The 17,562-nt window shown below is 37.1% G+C and overlaps 1 protein-coding gene across 1 annotated transcript; it reads right to left on the minus strand.

Moving 5' to 3' along the window:
- Positions 1-9,936: 9,936 nt before the first annotated feature.
- Positions 9,937-17,507, minus strand: LOC140144963 (adhesion G-protein coupled receptor G7-like). The gene is made up of 7 exons (XM_072166757.1): positions 17,493-17,507; positions 16,177-16,543; positions 15,501-15,715; positions 14,609-14,770; positions 14,161-14,273; positions 12,027-12,286; positions 9,937-10,001 (listed from the first exon to the last, which is right to left on the minus strand). Exons 1-7 carry the CDS (start codon positions 17,505-17,507, stop codon positions 9,937-9,939), a joined length of 1,197 nt encoding a protein of 398 aa, XP_072022858.1.
- Positions 17,508-17,562: the final 55 nt, after the last annotated feature.

Here is a 17,562-nt window from a genome sequence, read left to right on the forward strand (position 1 = left end):
TTCTTTTTGGGTGGGTGCGGCGTGCCGCACCCACCCTGTATTCTCTGACTATTGACCTACTTTTTCACATGCCGCAGTGTTGAGAAAATATTCGTGCCGGTTATATCCCAAACACCCACAGAGGTGATAGTTTACGGCGAGTTTTGTAATTATTACTTGATTTTGATATGTAAGTAATACGATAAAGTCGTCATAGGCAGTAATGTGTTTGTATTAAAAGAACTAACAAAAATAATTATTTAAGTAATAGAAATACTATTTGGAAATTGCAGCAAGATTTGCAGATGTTTTTATTTGAACAGTACCAGTTCACCAGTTTTGCTAGTTTTCCTAATCTTTGGGCTAAATTAATAGCATCGTGAAGGTCATATATATCATTTTATACTGACAGCTTCAGCATGTAGGGCTATACTCTGGTTGCTCTACCAAAAAGGAATTACTATCAAACCCACAAATTTATCCAATTACCCCCTGCTGATGCCCAATTATAGAGCTATCAAAATGGTGTAAAAATATCCCATAATACCATTATTACATAACAATTTTCTATCTTTTGGCTTGTCTACTGTGGTTTATCATTGGGGTGCCCTAGTCTAGCCTGGAGTGAATTTGGCTGAAGGGGATAATTACATTTGCTTGTACTAGTAATTGGTCCTGGATAAACATCCCTTTTTCATAGAGCAAGAGGACTATACTTAAATACAGCTTGACAGTGCCTCATTTCAAATATATAGTTTTAGTTTTGGTTTTGGTTTTGGTCACGTGGTTTCCTATTGTCCTGCCTAACCACTTGAATCACAAGATATCGAACTCATTGTTTCTACCTTTTGTTTAAAACTAAACATTTGTGGCAGGTAGTTTCGGTTTTGGTTTCAGTTTCTTATAAGTGGTGTGACAAATAAAATTACAGGATTTTCGAGTTACCTGATCTAAGTATACAAAAGAAATGTTTAAATTTCGCAGTGCAATATTCACGAGCAGAGAAGTCGAACAAAGCAGTCTACATTTGAAAGCATTGATTTAGTTTGAAAGCATTGACAAGAGACTACGAAATAGCCTAAGCTGATTTCACTGTGAAAATATATAGACCATCGAAATATTTCCACAGACATGACAATAGACACTTGACAGATTATGACTTCAGTGATATAAACACTATTATACACAAATCTATTTATGTGCATGTCGCATGACGGAAGATCAATATCATAGAAAGCTGGTTTAAACTGACTTTTATTCAATTTATTTATTGGAGAAGGGAGAGAGAGAGAGAAAAGAGATAGCCAGGGAAAGAGTTTGTGTGTGGGGGGGTGGTAAGGGTAAGGGAGAAAGAGAAACAGAGGGGGAAGAGCATTGGAAGTGGGAAGGGAAGGAGGGGAGAGGGAGCTCAAGAGTGGAGTGGAATAATAGGGAAGAGTCGATATCGAGTGTGGGGAGGGGGGAGGGAGGAGGTTATATATAGGTGGCGGAGGGAATATAGGTAAGAGGTATGGGTTGTGCTTTCCGGGGAATAATCTAATTCATAATCAAATCTTCTACATCATCATGCATCGTTTATATTTCAGACAAATAAACAAAGCACCCTCCCCCCTCAATATATGCACATGATTTCTACATGTAGGCCTAGGAATCGTATATCCATCCTTTATGTCTCAACGATGTCTATGCATAACTTATTTTATGGTGTCATGGAAGTGTGCCACCTACGGCAAGAGAGCATCAAAAGTCGCCCGCGTTGTTAGATATCGATAATGAAAATTTTAGCACAATAGGCTATTATATACGTATGGTTATAGGCCATTATACTTTTGATTATATATACCCTCTTGTGTCCTCCCAGCACAATAGTGTTATGATTGCATACCAGCTCATCTCCACATTTTAATCCCTTGATTTTTGGTTTCTGAACAATAGAGAAACCAAAACTATATATTTGAAATGAGGGAGAATGTGCATTGTGTTCAGTGTGTACATAGGCTATTTACTTTTCAAATCTTGTGACAAATAGTGCTTGTATAAGGTATTATAGACAAATTATTGCATGTGCACCAGTAGAAATATGAATGAATATTTTATTCACTGGATTATTTTTGTTGGGACAAAATAATGATATAGTTTGACGCTTTGAAATACAGTTATGTTAATCATAATAAAGTTACAAAGTTAAAAAATAATATCGAAATATTGTAAAATCAAACATTTCCCCTCATAAGTTGCAATACAACATATTGAGGAAATTGATATGACAGATTGTTAAACTTTGATATGGAAAGATACCCCAGCCCTGTTGTCTCACCAGAGAAGATGAGCAGAAGTCTTTCTATCTGATGATAAAAAAAACTCTAGGTATGATTACGAAAATGTTTTAAATAACTATTATCTACAAAAGTTTTATAACCATGTTTTATATAAAATGTTAACATAAAACGTCTTGTGTTATGATGTGAAGGGTTAATATAAAAACAGGGAAAATCTGTTCCAACTGACCAGCAGAGAAGAAAGGATAAGCAATAGATCAAATTAAAATCAGGAAAATATGACACAACCTCCAATGGGGAATAACAAACGTATAAACGTATAAAGTTAAAAACTCTTTTAACTTTGTTTTATACGTTTTGTGTTATTCCCCTATTGGAAATCGATGTTGTGTCATATTTCCCTGTTTTTAATTGTGAACTTGACTTACTCATTCTTTCATTTCTCTTGACAATTTTTTCATTTGCCCACCCTATTCCTTTTAAAGGAATTTTTATTACATTCTTCGCGCAAAATAAGAAATGCGTTTCATGAAATGTGTTCTATTTCAATCATGATGATAAACAAGTATTACAAAAAGTCACCCTGATGAATTATTATTGGGAAAAACGCTTTATTGGCCTAGCAGGCGCCTTCAAAGTCTAGAAAGTGTACCCAAAAATCTTCAAAAAGGCTCAAAAACGGGTTTTAAAGTTAATAGACATTGTTAATCTGCATGAAGCCGTTTTGCTGCATATTCAGTAGGCCTATGCAAAAGATCATAATTGTTACTATTGAAACAGGGGGGGTGTTTATACTTTACACTCATTAACAAGTGCTTTCCAAAACAAAATGGCAAGACAGATAATCTAGAAAGGAAATTAAACCTGGTTCAAAGACGTGCTTAAATTGTTGTCTGTCACCAGTTTAGTGAGTTTTGCCAAGTATTGCAGGGACTATTTCAATCATGATGATAAACAAGTATTACAAAAAGTCACCCTGATGAATTATTATTGGGAAAACGCTTTATTGGCCTAGCAGGCGCCTTCAAAGTCTAGAAATTGTACCCAAAAATCTTCAAAAAGGCTCAAAAACGGGTTTTAAAGTTAATAGACATTGTTAATCTGCATGAAGCCGTTTTGCTGCATATTCAGTAGGCCTATGCAAAAAGATCATAATTGTTACTACTGAAACAGGGGGGGGGGTGGGTTTATACTTTACACTCATTAACAAGTGCTTTCCAAAACAAAATGGCAAGACAGATAATCTAGAAAGGAAATTAAACTTGGTTCAAAGACGTGCTTAAATTGTTGTCTGTCACCAGTTTAGTGAGTTTTGTACAAACTCTCGCATATTGGGGGGAAAGTCGAAATATGCGATTTTCCGCGTTTCGGCACTGATCTTTAAAACAACATTTCTCTTGAACGAAATGTCGCAGAGACATGAAATCTTCGGTGTTGAGCTACAAATTTTCTCTAGTTTAATTAACAAGTGACAAATGTGGATTTTGAAAACTTTTAAATCCTTGTAACGGCCGTCGCTATGAACGCGTTCTTTTTACATTCTTCGCGCAAAATAAGAAATGCGTTTCATGAAATGTGTTCTATTTCAATCATGATGATAAACAAGTATTACAAAAAGTCACCCTGATGAATTATTATTGGGAAAAACGCTTTATTGGCCTAGCAGGCGCCTTCAAAGTCTAGAAATTGTACCCAAAAATCTTCAAAAAGGCTCAAAAACGGGTTTTAAAGTTAATAGACATTGTTAATCTGCATGAAGCCGTTTTGCTGCATATTCAGTAGGCTATGCAAAAAGATCATAATTGTTACTACTGAAACAGGGGGGGGGGGGGTGTTTATACTTTACACTCATCAACAAGTGCTTTCCAAAACAAAATGGCAAGACAGATAATCTAGAAAGGAAATTAAACTTGGTTCAAAGACGTGCTTAAATTGTTGTCTGTCACCAGTTTAGTGAGTTTTGTACAAACTCTCGCATATTGGGGGAAAAGTCGAAATATGCGATTTTCCGGGTTTCGGCACTGATCTTTAACACAACATTTCTCTTGAACGAAATGTCGCAGAGACATGAAATCTTCGGTGTTGAGCTACAAATTTTCTCTAGTTTAATTAACAAGTGACAAATGTGGATTTTGAAAACTTTTAAATCCTTGTAACGGCCGTCGCTATGAACGCGTTCTTTTTACATTCTTCGCGCAAAATAAGAAATGCGTTTCATGAAATGTGTTCTATTTCAATCATGATGATAAACAAGTATTACAAAAAGTCACCCTGATGAATTATTATTGGGAAAAACGCTTTATTGGCCTAGCAGGCGCCTTCAAAGTCTAGAAATTGTACCCAAAAATCTTCAAAAGGCTCAAAAACGGGTTTTAAAGTTAATAGACATTGTTAATCTGCATGAAGCCGTTTTGCTGCATATTCAGTAGGCCTATGCAAAAAGATCATAATTGTTACTACTGAAACAGGGGGGGGGGGTGTTTATACTTTACACTCATTAACAAGTGCTTTCCAAAACAAAATGGCAAGACAGATAATCTAGAAAGGAAATTAAACCTGGTTCAAAGACGTGCTTAAATTGTTGTCTGTCACCAGTTTAGTGAGTTTTGTATAAACTCTCGCATATTGGGGGAAAAGTCGAAATATGCGATTTTCCGCGTTTCGGCACTGATCTTTAAAACAACATTTCTCTTGAACGAAATGTCGCAGAGACATGAAATCTTCGGTGTTGAGCTACAAATTTTCTCTAGTTTAATTAACAAGTGACAAATGTGGATTTTGAAAACTTTTAAATCCTTATAAGGGGGCGCAACACTAAATCACTACGCATTTTATGTAAGAACGAAATTCGGCTAATATAGTCCACAGTGAATAGAAGATTGTAGCGACCATATCTACCGACATGTTCACTTTAAATCACTCAAAATCAGCTCATATAAATTCGACAAGTGTCTTCAATGATAAGATGCAGAAAAAAAAACGGACATTTAATCTCAAAAGCAATTCTCTGTGGCGGATGAAGACAACTTCCGATTTTGAAATGTGAGTGGTGAATTTAGTATATTTTTAGGCCATATTTTTTGCACCGCGAAATAGCGAAAAAAGTCAACGGTCATCGATATATGCCGACAAAAGTTTTGGAATCTACAGAAACACAGCTTTAATTTGATACCAAATTTATTTTGCCAAGTATTGCAGGGACGCCAGGAATGGCGCTCGAAGTAGGCCGAAATCACACGTTATCCTATGGGGCGCTGAAGTAGTGCTGCGCCCCTTGTAACGGCCGTCGCTATGAACGCGTTCTTTTTACATTGTTCGCGCAAAATAAGAAATGCGTTTCATGAAATGTGTTCTATTTCAATCATGATGATAAACAAGTATTACAAAAAGTCACCCTGATGAATTATTATTGGGAAAAACGCTTTATTGGCCTAGCAGGCGCCTTCAAAGTCTAGAAATTGTACCCAAAAATCTTCAAAAAGGCTCAAAAACGGGTTTTAAAGTTAATAGACATTGTTAATCTGCATGAAGCCGTTTTACTGCATATTCAGTAGGCCTATGCAAAAAGATTTTAATTGTTACTACTGAAACAGGGGGGGTGTTTATACTTTACACTCATTAACAAGGGTTTTTCAAAACAACATGGCAAGACAGATAATCTAGAAAGGAAATTAAACTTGGTTCAAAGACGTGCTTAAATTGTTGTCTGTCACCAGTTTAATGAGTTTTGTACAAACTCTCGCATATTGGGGGGAAGTCGAAATATGCGATTTTCCGCGTTTCGGCACTGATCTTTAAAACAACATTTCTCTTGAACGAAATGTCGCAGAGACATGAAATCTTCGGTGTTGAGCTACAAATTTTCTCTAGTTTAATTAACAAGTGACAAATGTGGATTTTGAAAACTTTTAAATCCTTGTAACGGCCGTCGCTATGAACGCGTTCTTTTTACATTCTTCGCGCAAAATAAGAAATGCGTTTCATGAAATGTGTTCTATTTCAATCATGATGATAAACAAGTATTACAAAAAGTCACCCTGATGAATTATTATTGGGAAAAACGCTTTATTGGCCTAGCAGGCGCCTTCAAAGTCTAGAAATTGTACCCAAAAATCTTCAAAAAGGCTCAAAAACGGGTTTTAAAGTTAATAGACATTGTTAATCTGCATGAAGCCGTTTTGCTGCATATTCAGTAGGCCTATGCAAAAAGATCATAATTGTTACTACTGAAACAGGGGGGGTGTGTTATACTTTACACTCATCAACAAGTGCTTTCCAAAACAAAATGGCAAGACAGATAATCTAGAAAGGAAATTAAACTTGGTTCACAGACGTGCTTAAATTGTTGTCTGTCACCAGTTTAGTGAGTTTTGTACAAACTCTCGCATATTGGGGGAAGTCGAAATATGCGATTTTCCGCGTTTCGGCACTGATCTTTAAAACAACATTTCTCTTGAACGAAATGTCGCAGAGACATGAAATCTTCGGTGTTGAGCTACAAATTTTCTCTAGTTTAATTAACAAGTGACAAATGTGGATTTTGAAAACTTTTAAATCCTTATAAGGGGCGCAACACTAAATCACTACGCATTTTATGTAAGAACGAAATTCGGCTAATATAGTCCATAGTGAATAGAAGATTGTAGCGACCATATCTACCGACATGTTCACTTTAAATCACTCAAAATCAGCTCATATGAATTCGACAAGTGTCTTCAATGATAAGATGCAGAAAAAAACGGACATTTAATCTCAAAAGCAATTATCTGTGGCGGATGAAGACAACTTCCGATTTTGAAATGTGAGTGGTGAATTTAGTATATTTTTAGGCCATATTTTTGCACCGCGAAATAGCGAAAAAAAGTCAACGGTCATCGATATATTTTTTGGAATCTACAGAAACACAGCTTTAATTTGATACCAAATTTAGTTTGCCAAGTATTGCAGAGACGCCAGGAATGGCGCTCGAAGTAGGCCGAAATCACACGTTATCCTATGGGACGCTTATTTAGTGTTGCGCCCCTAAACAAACACGTTCTGTAAAAAAAAATTAACTGACGAAAAATTACGGACATTATCCATTTCTTTCCATTAGTATCTTATTGTGAAAAACCAAGTAGCTGAGGTGTTAGCTTAATATGCTAGGTAAATATTTCTCGCGATGACCCCATGTTCACATTGGCTTAATAAGCTGTATTTTCGCGCAAAAGGGTGTCGTAATTCATGACATTTCTTGTCTGCCAGTTTGGGTACAATTTGACCCCCTAGATTACTAAATAAACATCGCGATTTTCCGAACTTTTCCGATCTTGATATGAAAAGGTCTATAGGCCTATTTTCAAGACATGATTAACATAAAAATCATCAGTTATGGCAAGGCCTTTATAACCCGTTTGCGTTCACATTTCTCCCGATTGAATTGACGGCCTACATCCAGATACTACTACAATTTCGGGGTATTTTGGGGTTCTCCGATGCGGTAGCAGGACAGGGCTTGAAAGAGGGGAACGATGGGTTTTCAGATTATGGGTACCGAAGTAAGCGTTACAGCTACAAAACAGAGTTGATTACGTTGTGTCTTAATCATTGCGAGACGTATATCGTAGTAGTTTGAAAGGTCAGGACAAGTATTATGGGTAACGGGTGTTGGGTAATTAGAGATAGGCCTTCACGAGAACCGCCCAACCCGAGAACCGCAAAATCTAGTATTATAAGTATATCCTTATTCACATGTCCTGCGAAAATCAGCGAAGTCCATTGTACACGTGCGTTTATAAATATCCTTGCGTATGAAATCCTCACACGAAATGATGCTGCTTTCTCCAATCACTTTATTTTCTTGCGCTGCTTTCTCCAAAAATATATCTCCTTGCGCTGCTTTCTCCAAATATTTATCTCATTGCTCTGCTTTCTCCAAAAATGGTGTTTCTTTCACCAATCACTACTTTCTCCAGAGAACATGCTTCTGTAACACTGCTCCGCTGTATTCGACAGATGTGTGGTTTTCATAAACTCAGCAAACTCCAGCAACTCGACAGAAGAACTTTTTTTTGACGAGGAATAGCACATTTGTGTACTCGCAACCTCCTTCGTTGCTGTATTAAAAATAGCTCAATTATTGGTTATGTAAACTGTACTTGTTTTTTGAAGCACGAAGACCAACACACACATGTGGAGTTTTACAATCTCCTATGACATTCTGTGAAATCAAACTCAAGCCTTCAGCTTTTTATACCAGTACTCATGCAAAACCCATCATCTATTAATAAACCATTACTTCATTCACATCTTCACAGATGATGTAGGCTTAGGAATTCCAAGATTAATTATACACATTAACCTTTCTCATTACATCACTTCCTGGGTTTTTTTCCTATGGTGCAATACACTGAACTGGGGATTTCCAAGTTCCAAACACAGATCTGACTTTGTTTACAATAATGGGGGGGGGGGGGATCCCCAAAATGACTTTCCACACCAACTCTTGCAAGTACAAGTGGGTTTCCCATCTCATGAAATACTTTCAGCTTTAATTTTGATAACCAATTCTTGCGAAGATCACATTCTGAAAGGCTGGGCTGAACCAGATCATCGGATGCATAATTGATGTGTTACCCATCTGGGTCATAATAGTAAACTGTTCATTTCAGGGCCAGGGTCATGATGCCTTTGTTAACTACACACGGTGGGTAAGCTGTCAAGAAGAATTGCTGAATATGTAGAGTATAGTGCGCTATGGGTTTGGGATTTTCTGTTGCTACATTAGTGGAACCAATGTTTTTTGGCATCCTTAAGGGGGGTACTACACCCCTGTGGATAATTTGTGACTATTTTTGCATAAATCACAAAAAATAATAACACACTGGTAACAAAAGTTATGTATATTATTGGGGCAAGGAATCCAATTACTGCACTGAAATGTCAGTGCCTCAAGACAAGCGGTTCCGTATATTATATGATAGGAAATGAGGTACATCCTAGCGGTACCTTATTTCTTATCATAAATAACGATCCGCTTGTCTTGGGTCACTGAAATTCCAGTGTAGTAATCGGATTCATTGCCCTTATAATATACGTAACTTTTGTTACTAGTGTGTCATTAGTTTTTTTATAAATTTCTCAAACAAATTGTTTTCCTATTTCGTTTATCGCGAGGAATAATTTGAGACAAAACGCGATTGAATCGGTGCATTTTGAAAATTCGGCCTCTGTGCATGAGATATTTGCATTTGACCTAATTTACTCTATATCTCCTGGACTAAGCACCTTAGCGCAATATGACAATTGACTTTTTTAACATTGATAGGAATAATTTGAATTTTTCCCCATTATGACCTTCGACCCCTCGTGGGAATCATAGGGGGTACAGAAAAAATGGAACCAATTCTAGTTTTATCACTTGAGGTGTAAGGATGCCAAAAATCATTGGTTCCACTAATGTAGCAAGACAAAATGCTATTAACCCAAATATCTCCATAGAGCGCCCTGTACTAGTAGCGTAATAACATGTTTTAACTTCAATTTGGTGAATATGCATTAATGGATATTATGCTGCGCTGAAATTATGTTCTCCCTATGCTCAAATTCTATCTGTAGTTATTAACGAATATTTAACACCCACTATACAAGTATACGAGACTTCTAGTAAGGATTTGACGATTTAAGTTTACACTACTTACTAGTATTCATTCTGATAAAACTTGAAACCAGCTAGTGAAATAGCCGTGATTACTGCAGGAATTCCTGATGAAAAATAATCAAACGAAGTTACATAGTTAAACGCAATAGCTGATAATAAATTAAAACTTATTTACAAAGATATCGTTATGAATTCGGCAGAGTGACGAATCGAGCATTTTGAGCAAATTGGGTTATTGTCTGCTTGTGGTTGTAATAGTGTTCTTTCATTTCTTTCATTTCCACCAAAAACTAATAATGATAAATCTTACTCCCCGGCGTAGATATTAATTGAAATCATGATTGGAACAAATCGAGTCTAAGTGGGATTAATGAATTTTGATAAGAGGACGAATTGTAAACTTCGCTGTAAAAATCAAGTTAATCTATCGTATAGTTCAGGTAAAAACCCCGAATTTTCTATATTACATTTCTTATACTGTTATTTGATACCAATGGGTGAAAAAACGCCCTCTTTGGCAACTAGAAAATACTGTTGTGACATGTTGCTTACATCAACGTCAAGGGCGCAGTCTTATTATTCAATTGTCGTTTCTTCTGTTCAATTTACTTGGTTTAAACTCGAGATATGTTTAGTTAATAACGAAGGGGCAAAATCACAATTGTGCCACTTTTACTAGGGAAGAGGGCTGTACATGTAAATCAATAATAGTATCAAGTTTATTAAAGGGCAGGTCTATTGCGAAAACAAGTTTATCTCTATTCGAAGAGAATAATTATTACATTACAAGTTGACACTGTTGCAATTTTTTTATGCGTATTTCTCGTGAAAAATGAGAAATTGTGTGGGTAAAGTTCAGCCTCGTACGTGTTCTTTCCCCGTTTGAAGCGTACGTGTTCTCCCCCCTTTGGCTGATGACGTAGGTAAATGAAGCGGACACTATAGACGAATCCAACGAGCCAAGTCATGGTCAGGATTTGGTCGGCCATTTTTGGGTAGCCGCTAGCACCAATCTGGTGTTTTGAGCGCCCCATTGTGCAAATAAAAGCCGCCTAACACCCAGAGAAGATGCAAGGACGAGGAGGGTTAATATAATAATATATACAATAGAGATAATTCCGCAGGTAATCCCGTCGCATCTATTCATACATAGTCCTTATGTTCGCAAGTACATCCATTTGTAGCGTTTGATATGGTGTATGAGACCGCCATGGTTGATCAATTTCCAATGTTTCTATAGATAATTTGTTGGAAAGTATTAAAGACCCCCAAAAAAAAAAAAAAAAAAAAATTGTAAATAGAGAAGTGATGATTATTGATCATTTTTATTTAGTTTTTTTTTCTGTATTTTCGGTAGTTTCCTGAAGCCTGATAACCAAGATATTCTGGTACAAGCACTACAAGCAGGTTGCACCCATCACCTATGTATGCCTGCAATCATAGATTGAATACAATACCGCTTTTTTCAAAGATACTTATCGTACAGGTGCGAGCGATCAGAATGATATGGTTCAATGCATAGATACCGCGTGTAGTTAATCCGATTATTATGTTACTTCAACAGCGAATAGACCATCGAAGCTGTGTGTTTTGCCGAAGGGCCTATTGTGTTGTAAACTTTAATCATTCTTTTGTCTACCTGTTTTTTCGCGGAAGGTGAAAAACGGGTGATGGAATGCAGTTTAAAATTTCCGCCAAGGCCGAATCATTTCACATTTTGGGTGCATTGTAGCCAACGGCTACCCAACTAAAGGCTGCTAGTCAGGTGTAGGAATGCGTGGATTTGGATTCGTCTATACCATGCTCTCATCATACAATCGCAATCACTTTGACAAGTTTGACATTAGCAACAATGAGTTGTACTATCATTTACCATAACAATGCTGCATAACAATATGCAGACTATTGTTCTTATTTCCGGAACAAAGCCCACACAGTATTGTTACTATGTGTTTGCTTTGTAATATTTCATCCAACTGAATAACTATAGCATTGGAATATACAGGGAAATCAGATACATGAGTTTGTGGACTTAACACGGTTTATATGCTAGTCTCTGGTGAAATTCTAAGCTCAAATTATGTATTTATTTTTAGGTCTAATATTTCTCATGATATTGATATACATACCCCAGGCTGCCGCAGCTGACTTGATTATAAACCCCTCTGATTCTGGATCATGCCATCTGACAAGCTTGATATACAAATATCTTGCTTCCACTGCCATCCACGCCATGGTAGTCAAGAGGAAATAATGTAACAATACAGCTACAGCAGTACAGGCATGTCTGGGACAGGTGTGGTCAATAGCCACAACAAATATCAAGTAGAGAGCGATAAGAGAGACGCAAAGCTGAATAAGTAAGTTCCGAGCTCTTGTTCTTAATCTCCTGTGAGTGTCATTTAAAACGAACGAACAAACACCAAAACGAGTAAACATACAAACAAACAGACCAATAAACAAACAAACAAAGAAACAAACAAAAAGGAAATAGACAGAAGGGGAAATATCATGAAATTGTTTTGAAAAATTAACCTACTAGAGAACGGCAGCAGAAGTGCTTTTTATAGCAGCTTCAACTTCAATGCTTTTGGCACTCTTTGCGCAATTAATAAGTACATGGTGCAATAAGATTCAGTTCTGAGAAAATCTGTCTGATTAGGCCAAAAAAAACATGTTTGTTTCCTGTAGCAGGTCTAAAAAGTCAAATGCGAAATGCGTTTTTTATTTATTTTTTAAAATCCAATGAAATGAAACAAAAAAAAACCTTTCTTACTGCGAATTGGAATGGGAATTTACAGTGGGTCTCTCCGACATACAGTGTCATCGCCCCGATATATTCATGGCAGAAATCGCCATAATGGTAAGTTGAATCCACACCCACGCATGGCCATTTTGTTCCGACTTGTTTAATACTTTTGAGGCGCATAATGGGCCGAGGGTCGGATGTAAATTGTATATTGGACATGTAAAAATAAAACAACAATAGAAGGGCCAACCCAGAAAGAAAAGTCGAAAGATGGGATCGGGAAGGCTGTGTGCGACACGTTTCTTGTATTGCGTGCACGCGACCGAAAATTGTCGAAATAGCCACAACTTTACCGAGCTATTTCAATGTGCGGTGTCAAATCTGTTTTTGTATAATTATTAGTCCTACTCCAAATGAAGTTCTTCTATTCACTTCCTTGACTTAAAATATCATATAATGTTTGCATTTTCTCCATGAAATATTAATTTAGGAACCCGAATAAGGCACAGTTCTAATTAATTTGCATGGCCAAAAATTGATTCCATTTGAATGAAAGAATTTAGCGTGTTTCGCGCGCATTTATGATAAAATTATCAGAGTCACTTTATGGCCGAAATTCATTTCGATCAAGACCAAAATTTAATAGCAAGAAAGTGCACATTCTTTTTGAAGTGTAGGTGGTGACCTATTGCAGGGTGTGGTCAGTTGGATGATTCAGTTTGAAATTTCCCATCTTGGTCCAATGCATTGCTAGCCTGTGTTTAACAAATGCAAAAACTTTTTATCTGTTTTTCTTTACGTTTTTGATATTAATAGAACATTACAAAAGTAGCAAAAATTGCACACTATACTGCAGAAATGGGCAACTCTGAACCTCCTTATCCAAAATTGAATGACCCCACCCCTCCCCTAACAAGGAGACCCGCAGACAGGACGGGTGACAACGGATGGGTGACAAATTTGCCAAATCTGGACATTTGTCTTTAATACAAAACCTCACTTTGATTAAAAAAGTGGACTATATCCATCTAAAAATAAACTTTTGTAGGCTATTTTGAACAATTTAGCATGAAAGGTGGTCCCTTTGTTAATTTGTATTTTTTACTTCAGACCTTCTTTGATATTTTGACTGTGAAAAGTGCACTTTGTTGTCGATTAGGGGGATATGAGGACGGGTGCATCGCCCCCCGCCCGCCCCATGCAAGATTGCCCCAATGGCAAAAATCCCATCGTCCATGGAACAGTTACGAAAATCACTAAGACTCTCTATCATCCTTCATTGGATGTATATGAGCATTTTATATACTTTATTTTTTAAATATACTCATTCTTTCGGAAAGGTAGTAAAGGTCAATGCTACACGTGAAGTCACATGACCTTATTATTTTGAGATATTGTAAAATATTGAATTGAAAACAGTTACGCAGAAAAAGAAGGGAAATGACATACCAAGAGCGAAAATATCAATACCAATATTATAAGGATTATAGATACAAACAAAGTCCTCACCATACCTGAACAATGCGAATATGATGACGGTTATAGTAAGTGCCGCTACTGACAAGCCACACCCAACTCTGCTGACGATGTCCAAGGCTGTACTTCGTATCGTATTCTTCCCGTGGTACTGTGGAATTTACAACAACGGTTTCTACTTTATATTAAACTGAAACAATGTATCATATTTGTGAAACACACATATAGATGTAAATGTCATTATCTTCCTCATATTTCAATATTCTTCTTTAAAGATGTATTCTAAACCCGCAGGATATTTAGACGCGGGCGAGGGATAGAGTCGTTACCAAATAGTTCAATTATGAAGTCCTATATGGAAATCAATGTTTACAACACTCAAGCGCTACTTTACAAAGTACTACCGGGCGTCATGAGTCATCTGATTGGTAACCAAAAACATAGGTGCTTTTTAATTTCCAGTGAGTTGTGTTTAGATATACTTACCACAAGCACGGCAAAGTTGGTCAAATGATTACAATTGCACACTCTCCTTCCATCTTTGTTAGCTCCCAAATAGGTACATCCTGTCGACGACCAATCTCCTGCACCTCCATTCAAGTCAAAGTCCCAATACACGCATGATGGCTCAGGGAAATGACACGAATCCTATTCAAAAGCAAGAAGGTAATAAACATTGATAATACAAACACCAATCTGATTCAGTGGTGGGGAGAGAACACAACTTTGTTGTATGTTTCTTAATGTCAAGCACCATTTTGTTCCTCGTAGGTTTTTTTTCCCAGACAAACGATTCCCAGATTGTGTCATTTTATGGTATGCTGATGAAAGCAAGATGAACGTGCTCAAACGAAAATCCCGCTGTGATCTTACACCCGTCTATCTATTCAAATCGAGGTCGAGTATTTAAAATTTACACGCAAGAAATGAACATGCGAACAGCGTAGAAAATGTACAAAATATGCCCGTTTTACAATATATTAAAGACAGTCAAGGATATTGAACATGAGAAGGAAAATGAACAATTTTGTTTGTAAAAAATCATTACAATATAGCAACATTGCGAGTTTGAAAATTTGACTACATTCTTACGTGTGGTTCATACGTAGAGATTGTCCACTGAAATGCGTGTGAGACTGGCCAAAAAAAGAGATTGCGATTTGCATCTGGATACAAGCGCTTGGAGCAATCGCACGGAGAACGTTGAAAGTGACAGCTTGGCCCCAGTCCCAGCCGCATTGCGCTCCTTCGTGACGAGGGAGCACAATCCAGCTTGGAACCGAGAGTAGCATGCAGGTATTGAACGGCATATAAACGCATGGTCCGCGCAGGACGTATGAAACATCAAAATCTCTCTAGTAGTACCAAAAGCACATACCCTCGATAAAGCTACTGGCCTCTCCGGTTCTTTTTCATTTTCAATGACAACCGGGTCTGCCAGGTCATTTAAGTCGATTGTCTCCGCATCACTTTCCACGTTGGCTGTCAGTATAGCATCCTCCACACCAAGATCTAGCTCAGATGTCTTCTTGGATGGAAACAGGAAGTCATTTCGATATGCCACGAAAACAAAACCTAAATTGCTATCTTTCCCTGTGAGTAAAAGCAACCACAACAACGGTACTGATGAGAGCAGGACGACAGGTTTGCTCGATCATGGTTTATAACGACAGCGTTATACTATTTATAAAAATTGTAATTTTCGTATTCTTTGTAAAGCTGATGATGAGAATTGAACGCTGCGACATACTGACATTATGATTTAAATGTAATACTTTATATTATAAAGGAGTATTTCGTGATCTTAGGATCCTCTTTTATGACATTTTCAATAGATATCTATGAGAAAAGCTTATTCTTAAAATTTCAGTTGATTCCGATTTTGCGTTTGCGAGTTATCACGGTATCAATGTTACGTCCGAGTGATACAATTTGTATTATATTTGCATTTAGCTAATACGGCTTCAAATGTTGCCTGAATAAATGAATCAAATCTAACTGTGCGTTTGATGATACAGACCCATGTAACACATCAATCCATTCCAGCAACTTACTTGACAATTTTTTCAAAATGTCCTTTGACAAGAAGATATAACTAGTAGGCCCATCTCTGGTAATAGATGACTGCTCATAGTACGTGCGTATCGAACTATTGGTAAAATCAGTCGTAGTAGCGGTTAAAATACCAAACCCAATACCTGTAAGGCTGTATGTACTCGAATTAAATCTGACTCCTTGGACGGCAATATTGGGTTCTACTACTTTGACTTGATCAGTATGTTGTAAGCTTTGAGCTACTTGTCTTTCAACAGCTAAGATTATGCGACTGGTGGAGTTACTTGTTGTCTGCCTCTTTGGTGGGACTTTTGAATCAACTGCTCTTAGAATATTGCTGACTGTTTCCACAACCGACTGCGTCACCTAAAAACAATACATCACATGATCGAGTTTAAAATGGTGTTAATCGATAGCATCTAAGTAGCGGTTTGAAAGTTCTTTGTGAAATAGCAAATACCTGCATATTGTTGTAAGAGAAGGACAATTTAACATGCCGAGGGTTGAAAGCCAGAGAGCCTCAACTCACAATCATATACGCCCACAAAATGAGTCGCTAGGGTACTATAAAAGATAGAGTCCATTAAGGGGGTACTACACCCCTGGCCAATTTTGTGCCTATTTTTGGATTTTTCTCAAATATTATAGCGCATTGGTGATATGTATATTATAGGGGCAATGACTACAACTACTGCACTGAAAATTCAGCAACTCAAGGCAAGTAGTTATTGATTTATTGATCAAATATTGGGTTTCCCTCATTTTTGACTCTAACTCCACAACTATTGTCTGTGTTGAAATAAAATTTCCAGTGCAGTAGTTGTAGTCCTTGCCCCTATAATATACATATCTTACTTGTCACCAATGCGCTATAATTTTTTAGAAAATGCAAAAATAGGCACAAATTTGGGGAGGGGTGTAGTACCCCCTTAATCATGACAAAATTCAATAAAATACAAAAGACATTGTAGTAGATATTAATATTGATTTTGGAGACCAAGTAAGGAGCCAACTTTTCGTGAGAGCTGGACATAGTGAGTTACGGCTTTTTGGTTCTGAACCCTCGAAGTCTCGGGAAATTTAGACCAACAAACACTTAAAGTGATGTATCATGACAAACGACAAACACACCCCACCTCCACCAACGCACACCAAATAATGTGTTGGGGTGAATTTTGGTGTAGTGCACTAATACATATTTAAAACAAGCTTACACCCCAACACTCCCAGTACCACACAACCTTCATACAAAACACACATACCTACCCACCCCTACCCACACACGCACCCCTACACACGTATTTGATAGGCTTACCACTGCTGTTTTCATAGGTTGTAATCCTACATCAACAAATATATTTCGTTTTATATATAGCTAACCGTAG

Source organism: Amphiura filiformis, unplaced genomic scaffold (assembly GCF_039555335.1).
Source record: "Amphiura filiformis unplaced genomic scaffold, Afil_fr2py scaffold_105, whole genome shotgun sequence".
In the NCBI taxonomy this organism is placed as follows: Eukaryota; Metazoa; Echinodermata; class Ophiuroidea; order Amphilepidida; family Amphiuridae; genus Amphiura; species Amphiura filiformis.